Genomic DNA, 12,131 nt, shown 5'->3' with positions numbered 1-12,131 from the left:
ACAAGAAAGTGCAAAATTCTGAAATATTCAGTACATCACAATGCCGTCACTATGAAATCCCACTCAGGAAAAAATAAAATTGTCTCCATAATAGTTGTTAAAATCGTTAAAACGTTGATCGAACTTCTTGGATAAAACGAGTTTTCCATAAAAGAGCCTCATTCGGTTCGCAATTATCAATTACATCATTGTAGGGGACCGAAGTAAGTTTAAATTTGTAAATCTTGTTCTACATGTAACTGTTCAGTCTATTCGACCTGAACATGTGATAGAGCTTCTACGCACTGGGCAGCCCAACTTTGCTAGCTCTTAAGGTTATTCCAGGAAGCCTATCCAGTACCCCAATAAATTTTTCTCTAAATTGCTGACACTGGTTTAAGACTTTGAGAGTAAACAAGGTACGTGGTTGTTTTTGGTCAATGACCGGCCTAAGGTGAATGCGGTAGAAATGTGCTGCGGAAAATTCTCCTTCCAGAAAGTACAGTCATGGACACTTACGTCAACAAGCAAAATCCTACATTTATTAACATTCCAAGGTAAATTTAGTATCAACAAAATTAATAACGTAATCACGTGAGCGGCCAACTTTAACTATAAACTGTTCAGTTTCTGCGTCACAAGCTTGTTCGCTTGCGGATGTTTAACAATGACTCTGGATTAAAAATTTCCACAACCAATACACAACCGCTGTGGCTCCCAAATATCATGTCCTTAACTTCCTTTTTCATTCTACGATTGATTCCTTTAGTGGCTAATTAACCCTTTACACCCTAACACCAATGTCAATATTCTCTATCCTCTTCTCTATGCATTTCCTTTGGAACTGACAAGGAGAATTCGTTTAACAATCAAAGCTTCTTAGGTTGGCGATCACTTCCCTTTGCTCCCATGACATGAAAGGTACAGCAGTATTACTGTGAGGATAAATTGGATGATGGAGACTCTTAGGGTTTAAGGGCTAAAAACTTTAAAAACTTTTTTTTTTTAACTTAAACTATGAATTTTGAAAGCTTCAGTTTTCTTTGGTGAATGATCCTTAAAATGTATCATGAAAGCATTTCAAGGAATGAATTTGTCAGGTCAGTGTTCGTAGTTTAGAGACAGACATTAACCACGAGTTTCCCACATTTCTCTTCATAAGGTTTTACAACAGCATTCCATATCATCTTTGATTGCTATGAAGCCCTCTGCCAGGAAAACCATGCATGAATTTGGTTATAACTACATCACGCTCGAGAAACACGCATGTCAGCTGTCATCACTGAGTCTGGAGAAAGAAAAAGGAGTTGATTTAAACAGGGAAAATGGTATGAAGAGATTCTTTGCCGAATTTCCACGAAGAATAATGAAGATTAAGCACACGAATAACAAGATTAAGTCGGAGATTTCTTTTTGACAGATTTCTACGTCATTATCGTACCAACCCTTTACACTCAAAGATCAGTATGCATATTCTCAATGCTGTTCTCTATATGGTACTGACATGGAGAATTTGTTTCACAATTAAGAGCTTCTCTATATAATGGGTGATCATTTCCCTTATTCTCATAACCTTTATGTTTGATTCAACAGTGATACCGTAAAAAGAATAGGATGCCAATCACCCTTAGGGGTCAAAGGGTTAAATTGCCGCATCTGAAAGCACGAATAATATGGAGAGTCGCACCTGAAAATGGGGCGCGTATTCTGGGAACAAAATGGACTCGGGGCGGGAACTTTCGAGAAAAGTCAACCTACAGCAACAGTATATTTTTTCCCAAGGAAAGAAAATTTTTAATGAAACTTTTAACACGTCAGTTCCACTGTAAACATTTCTTGTTGATATTTTCTAAAAGCCTGATGAATTTTAAATAAAGACCGCCCTTCAATAGGTATCCACGATAAAATTACCGAACACTACCTTGGTTTCTTCCGCCTGTCGAACTCAAAATAACTCAACAAAGACGACGATCCGGCAGAGTCCGGCGAATCTTTGAGTTTCGTTTTCTTTTTTGAAATTCCTATTGAGCGGCATCTGCCGAGTCCAGTACTTCTAAGACCTAAAAGAAGGAATATGAAAAAGAACCGCTATTCTTCAATACACTGAGCCCTTTACAGCTGGTGATCTTTAGAAAAAAGAAAGAAAAAAGACAGTGACTAGAGAGCCAACTTTCCTTTTCGACATTCAAAACAAAGCAACTAAATTGAAATATAGTTTGCTTTGGACGTCGCAGTATATGATTTGCTTATCGGTAAAGTGTCTTTGTATCATATAATCGTTCGCTGTAAAGAGCCTATTAGGTAGGCTAATGGAATCAAACAAAGAAATACATGTAAAATGCTTTTTAAAAATGTTTGTATGCTGTCGGGGACACCACATCGTGAGATCACCATCAAGAAAACTCCCAAAGGTAAAAAATATGCCACCAAAGTGGCCAATGGTCAATAGAACATATCCCGGCTTATGTAGCATCAGACGTAACACAACGATGTCCCCCACAAGGGATGTTGGATTCACAGTAAGTAAACCCCTGGCACTTTGTCGTGTCTCCCTGACAGTTTTCTGATCAATTTATATTCCCGTGTCTTGAGAGACTGTGATGGTAAATTGTGTTGCCAAAGAGACCAGGATAGACACCCAGCCTGGAATCGAATGCGGGCCTCAGTTTCGGAGTAAATAATAATTATTTGTCGTATCCACAAAGTCCAAAAATTGTCTACGAGTGTCTAAAGAGCGTTACACCATTTTTCTAACGAGCGGGTGATATAACGCGATATACAACGATTTTCAGTCAAGTAAGACGCTACGGTAACTTGGCGACCTCATTTTGAAGTTAAAATCGTGTTTTTGACACGAACACGTGGCTCCGTTTCCGGTGGAAACGTGTCGTTTGACCTCTTTTGGCGGGCTTCCGCGTTTGACGGATGGTGACGCACGGCTCCTGACGTTTACCATCAGAAAAGAGGAAGGTTGCCCATGACAACAACGTTATACTATGGTCAAAACACAGTCACCAGCTTTTTCCACGCCTCACCCAACTGATAATCGAAGTAAATTGAACTGGAACTAAAATGGTATTACCTGCTTTAGAATTCAGCCGAATCTGCTTCTTCGTTGTCTGTTGCAAAAATAAAGAGAGAAAAATATATTTTACATTGGAGCAATTTCGCCATTTAGAGCAATTTCTGTTTTGGAAAAAAAGATCCGTGATTGTACTGATCTTTCTTCGTCGCGCTGTGATTGGTCAAAAAATTCCGTGCCTCCTGCTTAGCCAAGCACAAAAAAATTTGACCTTACTCTACTCACTCTGTGCCTGGTAAAAAAAAAAATCGCGCCTCCCTCTCAGCCAATCATAAGAAAAATTGAACTCAAAAACTCAATCGCGCCATTAATAAAAAAAACAAAACAAAATAAAACAAAACAAGCAAGGGGGTTGATCGAACATCGGATTCTCATTACTATGAGTAAAAAAAACCAGGTCGTCGCAAATGATCAAAATAGTAAACTTCTGAAACATGTCTGCTAGTGTGACATTGACAGGATTGGTGCAGTACACTCTCTAATCTTACCTTGGATCCAACAGCACTGCCTTGTAAAAGCGAAAAATTTCTGCTCGTGGAGGGTGTAGTTTGGCCCCTGATAACTGACTGAGTAGAGGTGGGTGTGTCACCATCTGTACTCATCTCCGTATCTGACATGTACCCACTGTCGATACGTATCACCTCAACTGATCGTGAAAAGCTACTGTCATTAGACACAGTTTCCTCCCTCGATAAGGGCTCTGTTGTGTTATCAATAAGTTTTGTTGGCCTTTGAAATCGTTTGTAGCTAAAACGTTCACTTAATTTTGTTTCTAGGGATTCATCTTTGTGGTCGTAGCTTATATTTAATGACTGGTTCGTTAACACGCCCTGGCATAACAGCTTTTTAGGAGAACGGGTTTGCGAATAGTCGCTGTTGTGAAGAGTAGTTTCCTCCTTGCTTTCAGTTTTGTAATATTCAATTTTGCACAGTTTAGAAGAAGAATCGTCCTCCCTTTTTGAATAATTCTCCTTGTTCTGTTCCATTTTATTAATCACCACAGAATTTTCTCCTTCACACTGAAATAAGTGTTCATCCACGTTCTGTATCAAGGCAGTAACACTACCTCCAGGCCGTGATTCACCTGTCAAGGATAACTCATCAGTGTTTTCGGAATCCAAATTTGTTCCACCAGCTGGACTGCCCTCTGTTGCGTTTGCTGAATACTTCAGTGATTCCAGCTGATTTCCAGTGATATTGAAGTACCTCAAGAAAAAGACGTATACGTCAGTAAATCTTAATTATTCAGAGAGAGTAAATAGGTATTGCAACAGTGGCATAGTCTACGAGCAGTCCCTCTTTTTTAAGCTAACAGTGACAGAGCAGTGAACATGATCATTTCACAGAGTTCATCAGTGTATATGCACACCTGCTAATTTTAACTTCATCTTGCGCCTCAACCCGCTGATCGCTGATTTTAAAAGGGTTTTTGAACTTGGACTTTTTCGTCCCGTTCCATGACAAAGCACCAGGTTTCGTGCGTTGGAAATTTCCCTGAGCACGAGGAATGACATTCTTGGGTTTCAAAACAGTGTACATATTGAGAAGTGAGTGGTCATCAACACTTTCTTCTTCAATCTTCCGTTTAAGTCCTGGCGGCACGAAAGGTTTCTTGGTTTTCGCCGATGACGTTGAATTGAGCATCAACCCAGAGAGGTTTTTTTGCACATCGTATTCAGTCTTCCCTCTCTTACTTATGACGGCATGGCCAAAGGAGGACATAGAGACTGGGGTGAGAGCACGTGATTGAGAGTCTTCGTCCAATTTGTTACCAGATCCCAGGTCAATAATCTAGGGGAAAAACAACTGAGGATGTTAACAGAAATAGCACTTACAATAGTACAAGCTTGTAGCCTAATGATAGCAAACCACACCGGTCAATGGCGGTTTTGGCATACGCTTATTGGCTAGCGGTGGGTTGTCCGAGGATTATTCAGTTTTAAGCTACAAGACAGCTTCTTGCTATGCTAATGTTAGGAACTAAGCTGTTGTTACAAAAATTGGCTACTACGTTTATTTTTACGGAATTATAGGTACGTTATTCAGTCTTCAAAGCAAAAGAAAAAGGAAAAAGTTCTAAGAAAGTTAAAGGTGAAACAACTAACGTTTCGCAGCAATGTTTCAAGACGAAAATTAACACCAGTTGAAAAAGTATCCACCAGGGAAGTTAAGTAGAAGCATTCAGATGGTCTACTTTTCCAGTGTTTGCGACTAACTGGTTATTACAAGAGTGCCTTTTCTTTTCAGTGGCATTGCCCTTAACATCACTCAAGTAATTAAACAGAAACTTTTGGCATTAAAAATATTGTATATATGGAGTTGTTACAAGTAATCACATATGCTTGACGCAAAAATTCTTAAAGTTCTTTAAAATTTGTTTTCGTCCTCACATCCATCATGATCATCAAAACAGTATCTTAACCTTTTTAACTTTGTATCAAATATCTGCATGACTGCTGAACCTTTTCATAGTAGGTCAAAAGTATGAGACATTAAGTAAAATATCCCGAAAACGTGTTCTGTAGCGTACCTTGATCTTTTTGGGGTCAAAATCTGCTATCATTTCACCTGTGATGGGGTTAATATTACCAAGTGCAATACCCAAGGCTTTTTCTCTTGTCATTAGTCTGACAATTGGTCAAGAGAACACAAGGGAAATGATGAAGTCTACAGGAAAAGTAGTGCATATTCTCAATACTGTTGTTCTTCATATATTTCCTCAGGTGCCGACAAGTAGATCATTTCATTTATTTTCATGCTCCATTGATGGAGTCTGTTTTGCCAAGTTGGTAGAGTTGTGGCCTTGTTCTTTTTACAGAAAAAAAGTTGATTGATCTCAACTTAGTCTTGGGCAAAAAAAGGACAAGAAAAATAAATAGAAAAGAAAAGAGAAGAAAAATACAACTGGAAAAATGGCCAATTTCATATTAACTTGACCTTAAACTTGGTCAGTATTGCATTTGTTACAGCAGTTTGTCAAGGATACGGACCAGCAAAGCCCAGGTCACCAGGTTTCAATCCGTCTGGCAGGTCACTCAAAGGAACCAGATTCATAGAAACAGGATCAAAAACAAGCTGGTACAAAAATGTCTCCTCTGCCTGCTTGAAGTTCTTCTCATAATCATCAGGGACATGCATCTTTGTTTCAGTTCTGAGAGATCTGATCAGCTAACAGAAAGTTATTCATTTATTTTTAAGGAAGAAATCAGCTTCAGAGGAAATAACCATATCCATTCTATTAAGAGCTTTACCTAGAATAGGCACCCATCCTGCAGGTAGAAAAAGTTAATAAACACCCTGCCTCAAATAAGTGCCCACCCCCCTCCACACAAAAAAAAAATCTGTAGTTCACAAAAGGAGTACTGACTATCATTTTTTTACTGGCTCTAAATTCACTGTCTATGGTATATCTTCACCTTTTGATATGTCATTTATCATTTTGTTGCAACACAATGCTGAAAATGGTGAAAATTTATTAAGTGTCTAGCCTTGAATAAGCACCACACTTTAAATAAGCACTTGCTTTAAGGTCCATTAATTTAAAATCATAAGAGTACAGGGTGCTTAATCAATTAAATATGGTTCATCAAGGAGATATTTAGAAACTGATTAACTTAGTGATAAAAACTAACCTTTTCAACATTGGATGATTTGCACAGCAGTTTAATTGCTGTCTGTAGACCAATGCCCTTGACAGATGGCAGATAATCACAACCTGACAGAATGCACATGTGTCTGAACTTCTCTTGGGTGAATTCATGTAGTTTGAGCTTTGTTAGTTTGGAAAGATCAGCCAGATCCACTGCTAAGCCATGACCATTAACATCCATCTTGAAGATGACCTGAAATTCAGTGGGAATATGAAGTAAAGTGGTTCAAAAGAAGTTCCTATAAAAATTTAGTGTTCAAAACTATGTTTGCCATTTTTTTGTTTGTTTGTTTGTTTTTGCTTCTGTTTTTGTTTTTCATCTCACACAGCAGGTTTACTAGGTTTGGTACCAGCCTGCACTTCTCAAAGATAGGACTGGCACGTAGACTTTGTAAATTTCAAAATGGCTGTCTTTTGGAAAGTATGAACAAAAAAGGGGTTCATCTACCCTAAAGAAGAACTACCTTAAAGAAGTTCATGATCAATAATTTGTAGTAGAGCGAGAAGTAGAGAAGTAGAGCTCACAGGCTTAGTAGTAAGCCTTGAACTGTTGGCCCTTGCATTGACACATATCAAACTTAAGCTATGGCAGTAACCGTCATTACTCATTTAAACTAGCACCCTTACCTTCTGGCATCCATAGACAAGTAAATCAGAATCTTCAGATATAATAGCCTGAGCTAGACCTGATTTCATCAGATATGCTAATTGAGCATCTGCCACAATACAGTCCACGCCCTTCTTACGACATTCCTGTATAGTAAGTTTCATTTGCCGCATTAGAAAGTGCATTTGGGTGAACTATGAGGTCAGGGCAGGAAACTTGGGCAGTCCAGATGGAACAGCTAATTTTTCCATTCTGACATGGACAATTATGATCTCACCTGTAAAATCAGACTACCAGAAAATGGGGGATAAAATTATTTTTATCCTGACTTTGGATACGTTATAAAGCACTTTTTAATATATTTCACATCTTTGCTGCACAAAAAATCAGAACCTCATTACAGATGTATAGAAAAAATATATACAGATAGATATTATTTGCTTGTTATTGAAGGTTCCCACACTTGTCACACACACTGATTCTCCACCCACGAGTTATAAAGAACTTGTCGATAATTTTTCAACTTGAAAATCCAACATTTGGAAGTAACAGTATTATTTGAAGATGGAAAATTCACAAAACAGGAAATTATCATGGTAGTCTCTAGCATTTCACATCAAATACAAACCTTTATGACTTCAAGGGCCATATCTGGAGTAATATCCACGCACTTCTGAAAGCAGTCTAGAGCCTGCTGCCTGTTTCCAGCCCGTAGAAAAGCCAGTCCTTTCGCCTTGTTTTCTTGTCTTGTCCTACATTTGACAAGAATTGGAAATACATTCAATAGCTCTCTTAACAGTCCCTATTTCAAGCAGATTAGTTCATATTTACAACTGCCCCCTCTGAATCCTGTCTGAACTCCCAAGCGAACTTTTCCGTCTTAAAATTCCTTTAAATAGACACTTACTTCCTTCGTCGTTCCTCCTGTCCAGCTTTGGAGGGAAGGTATGATCCATCAAAAACCAGAATTGGTTTGACATTGAAATGTAGCAGCATGTCAACACGCTTCAAAACGTAATTAACATACCTGAAACAAAATATATTTACCTGAGTAATATATGACTGTGCAAAAACTTAAATATTTTGATGCATAATGCGATAACATCGAGCTTCCAGGTATTCTCCGCTCATCATTTAAAAGTGCATACATACACGGAGCTTTTCTTTCCTTCAACCAATTCCATAGCGCAGCCATAAGCTCCCTTGTGCAGCCAGCAGTAGGCATCTATCCCAATGACTTGACCTGCGAAATGCTCAGCGATGGAGACGGGCTTTTGGATAGGCTTTAGTAATGGAAGAAGGCCTTGGATTCCCATTTCTGCAGGTCGTTGGCACCAACAATGATCTGCCCTCCTTTGGGATGTGTTAAGACTCTTACAATCCCGTCCAGTATTCACATTCTTACCCCAATGGCGGCATACCCAGAGCAAACTCAAATTGTGGCCTGTGGAAAATTAACTAAACCGTTCAGAATCTTCAGAACAGAACACTTCAGAGCTCACCTTTCGATGAGCATAAGGCGAGAAAACTACGTCTAAACAGGACCAAATTTGTAATGGACGTCGCCATTACACAACGAACAAGACAAGATCAAATCCCTCTCTGTAATCAAAGAAGCAACATTAACAAGCAAACTACTAACCTTCCTAACATATTTTTGGCAGTTCCGATGAAGTTTTCGTTTGTTTTAGTGCTACATCTGGTAAGGAAAAGACGAAACTTCTCTACGGAAGGCCGAACTCTTTTACAAAATTTGGCGCCACGCGACAGATCCAGACTTCTCGCTGTCAAACTTTTTATGGGAACTGGTGACGATAAACTCTATCAATCAACGCAGAAGCAAAATGGCGGCCACATCAGTTCCTCTTTTTTCGCCCTCTTCACAACCTGATTTGGAAAATATGGAGGCTGATAACCAAATAAATGAGTTTTCATTCGGTCCTCCTATGAGTCAAGATGCCTCCATGTACTCAGGATCGATTGAGCAACAGGAAGAATTCATGGAAAGTGGTAGAAAAGTTGACGAATCGAATGGAGGCCCTCGGTACAGATTCCCTTTCTATTCGCAAATTTTCAATAAGAAAAACTACGATTGGTTATTGGAAGTGGATCAATCGGGTGATGATGATGATTTCAACAAGCCCTTGCTGTAAGTGAATTTGTAGTATATCAATAATGCGTGGCTTTGTCGCTTCGTTTGTGTTTGTTATGTAGAATCGAATTTGAACAGAACCCAAATTTAATTTTAATTGAAAGCAAGGCGTATATTTGACTTCGTGGATTTTCAGTTCCTTCCTTACACAATTTTATTTATGCGTGTAAAATTTACTATTACAGAAACTCATGCGCATAATTTATATTTGAATATTGCTCGTTTTTTATTCTTACGGAGGTTATATATGAAAAAGAAATTTCATCACTGATTTTGGGGTGGCTGAAGAGTAACTCTTCCACAAATTGAAAGATGTTTGATTTTTTCTTTTGATCTTCCTGGTGTACTATGAGAGTGAACAGAGAGTTAGCCTTGTGTACAAGTGAAGATGGTATTTCATGGTGACTAGAATCTATGGATTGTTTGTTTGGGAATAAGAGGGCAAAATTTCATAGGAGAAGTATGGGAGTTATTGTAACCCCTCCTTGTAAGAACTGATTTTTCATTTTTTCTTTGCGTCTGAGCAGGCAGAAGTTAGGTTGGAATTTTATGATTGACAGATTTCTATCTTTTACATTAATCTTTTTCTGATTACAGTCAGTATCAACTGATATGAAATGATATTAGAAATGTAAACCTTCTTGAATTTCATTATTTTTCTTTGTCTTATAAAGAGATTCAAGACTTATTTCAAAACAAGATCATTAAAATCATTATTTTTCACTACTTTTGTAGTGAAGAACTGGACATTGATCTGCAAGATATCTACTACAAAGTTCGCTGTGTGGTGTTTCCTCTTCCATCCTTGGGGTTTAAAAGGGATGTATTGAGGGACAGTCCTGATTTCTGGGGTCCTCTTTTGGTGGTTCTTTTGTATGCAATGCTGGCATTATTTGGACAGTTTAAGGTCAGTTCTCAAGTCACATGATGGTGTCTGCAGTTTGTTCAATCCCTTAGTTAATTATGATATTTGAAACAGGAAAATCAAATTCATTTGAAGTTCCCATGAATCTACTCCCTTATCACTAAGAGTGATAAGCATCTTTTTTTCCAATAGTATCACCCTTGAATTAAACATAAAAGTCATAAGAATTAAGGAAATGATCACCAACTGAAGAAGCTCTTGATTGTTGCACAAATTCTCCTTGTTAGCTCATTAGGAAATATATAGAGAACAGTAAGGAGAATATGTATAATAATGTTAGAGTGTAAAGGGCTAAAGGAAAATCTCTCCATGGTATAAGCTGTTTGCTAATTCAATGCAGTGTAGTTTGTAAAGGTGTCAGATAAAGAGAAACTTGGTCTTGTTAAAACTAGTTACTACAGTACTGAGTCAGGTTACCTCTCTTCCTTGGAATGCTTCATTAATCTTACAATTGGGTGTTGTTTGTGCCAGGTTGTCTCTTGGATTATAACAATATGGCTGCTGGGCTCTCTCATTATCTTCTTGTTAGCCAGAGTACTTGGCGGAGAGGTTAGAAGTGTAACATGCACAAATCTGTAATTACTGCAAAAGACCACAGTTGATTGATCATGTAGTAGTGCCCCTTGCCTGCCAGTGAGAGCAAATTTTTTGACTTTCAATGCCACACACTTTATTAATGGTTACTGTGTGTGGAAACCTCTCATTAATAAACACATACAAGGCAAAGTCTATTCCCAATCCAAATGCCATAATTAACTAGAGCTCACTCCAGTTTCCCCAGCTTTAAAGGATGGTACTCAAGCAGAACTTGGATGTCATATGCAACTCACACACTTTCACACTCTCATACACATGCAGGGATTAGGATGTAAAATTAGAGGTGTCTATTGTGGATGAGGAGGATCTTATTTTAAGCATATTCTGTGGAAACAAAATTGTGCAAGAAATGAAAGCAAGCAAATTTCATTTCTTTGAAGGTGAACTACTCTCAGTGTCTTGGTGTGATTGGTTACTCACTTATCCCTCTGGTGTTGACTGCAACAGCCCTGCCATTGGTTCATTACTTTCCCAACATTAGCACTGCTATCAAGGTATTTATACTTCTAGTCCAGTTAAAATTTATATGTAGGATGTTACCATTAAACAGAAGGAAAATTTTCTCTTCCATATGGAATATTTGTGAAAGTGGGTTGGAATCAATCACCAAGATCTGCAAGAAATTCGAAAAAGTACTTGCTGATTTTTTCAGGCCTAGTATTGAAACATGTCTGCAAATTTAATTATCAAACAGTTCTTTTGCCAGCAGATCTCCTATGGTGATTTTCCAGATAATGTAAAGGTGAAACATATTTCAAAATACTGCAAATAGTGCATTGGAAGACAATATTTTAAAAAGGCTATGCTACTTCTTAGAATCTGAAAAAAGGCAAAGAGTGGTACATTTTTATAGGCCTTGATATATCTGCAGGAACTCCTCATCAACGTGTGTTGTATAAGGTGCCTTCTGGATCATGAAAAAATTTCATGTCTTTCCCTTTCAGTTGTTTGGGGTGGTCTGGGCATCATACAGTGCAGGATCTCTTCTCATCCAGGATGAACTAAAGAACAAAAGACTGTTACTTATGTATCCCATTCTGCTCCTCTATATTTACTTTTTCTCTCTGTACACTGGTGCTTGAGGAAATTCACTGCTGCACTTACCTAAAGGATAGAGGGCAGTGTTTGAACTTATGTCAT

General features: G+C 38.2%; 2 protein-coding genes across 2 annotated transcripts; one reads left to right on the top strand and one right to left on the bottom strand.

Annotated features, from left to right (window-relative positions):
• Positions 1 to 513: 513 nt before the first annotated feature.
• On the bottom strand, positions 514 to 9,076 carry LOC131771000 (exonuclease 1). Its single transcript, XM_059086748.2, has 13 exons — positions 8,960 to 9,076; positions 8,470 to 8,761; positions 8,225 to 8,344; positions 7,946 to 8,069; positions 7,338 to 7,463; positions 6,694 to 6,903; positions 6,048 to 6,229; positions 5,592 to 5,688; positions 4,431 to 4,852; positions 3,550 to 4,267; positions 3,062 to 3,098; positions 1,901 to 2,039; positions 514 to 1,267 (listed from the first exon to the last, which is right to left on the bottom strand). The coding sequence occupies exons 2-13, from the start codon at positions 8,631 to 8,633 to the stop codon at positions 1,249 to 1,251; spliced, it is 2,358 nt and encodes a 785-aa protein (XP_058942731.2). The 5' UTR covers positions 8,634 to 8,761; positions 8,960 to 9,076; the 3' UTR covers positions 514 to 1,248.
• Positions 9,077 to 9,153: 77 nt separating this feature from the next.
• On the top strand, positions 9,154 to 12,125 carry LOC131770999 (protein YIPF4-like). The gene is made up of 5 exons (XM_059086747.2): positions 9,154 to 9,466; positions 10,205 to 10,376; positions 10,866 to 10,943; positions 11,372 to 11,485; positions 11,936 to 12,125. The coding sequence occupies exons 1-5, from the start codon at positions 9,162 to 9,164 to the stop codon at positions 12,071 to 12,073; spliced, it is 807 nt and encodes a 268-aa protein (XP_058942730.1). The 5' UTR covers positions 9,154 to 9,161; the 3' UTR covers positions 12,074 to 12,125.
• The last annotated feature ends 6 nt before the right edge of the window (positions 12,126 to 12,131 follow it).

The sequence above is a fragment of the Pocillopora verrucosa genome, chromosome 7 (assembly GCF_036669915.1).
Source record: "Pocillopora verrucosa isolate sample1 chromosome 7, ASM3666991v2, whole genome shotgun sequence".
NCBI classification, from domain to species: domain Eukaryota; kingdom Metazoa; phylum Cnidaria; class Anthozoa; order Scleractinia; family Pocilloporidae; genus Pocillopora; species Pocillopora verrucosa.
Note: the sequence above shows the minus strand (reverse complement) of the source record. Positions and strands in the feature narration are given on the sequence as shown.

Excerpts from the sequence above, each read along its gene's own strand:
- LOC131771000 (XM_059086748.2), bottom strand. The coding sequence starts at position 8,633 with ATGGGAATCCAAGGCCTTCTTCCATTACTAAAGCCTATCCAAAAGCCC. Across the intron at positions 8,345-8,469 it reads GAAGGAAAGAAAAGCTCCGT|GTATGTTAATTACGTTTTGA; the intron begins GTATGTATGCAC and ends ATTTTGTTTCAG. Across the intron at positions 3,099-3,549 it reads GCAGTGCTGTTGGATCCAAG|ACAACGAAGAAGCAGATTCG; the intron begins GTAAGATTAGAG and ends TTTTTGCAACAG.
- LOC131770999 (XM_059086747.2), top strand. The coding sequence starts at position 9,162 with ATGGCGGCCACATCAGTTCCTCTTTTTTCGCCCTCTTCACAACCTGAT. Across the intron at positions 9,467-10,204 it reads GATTTCAACAAGCCCTTGCT|TGAAGAACTGGACATTGATC; the intron begins GTAAGTGAATTT and ends CTACTTTTGTAG. Across the intron at positions 11,486-11,935 it reads ACATTAGCACTGCTATCAAG|TTGTTTGGGGTGGTCTGGGC; the intron begins GTATTTATACTT and ends TTTCCCTTTCAG.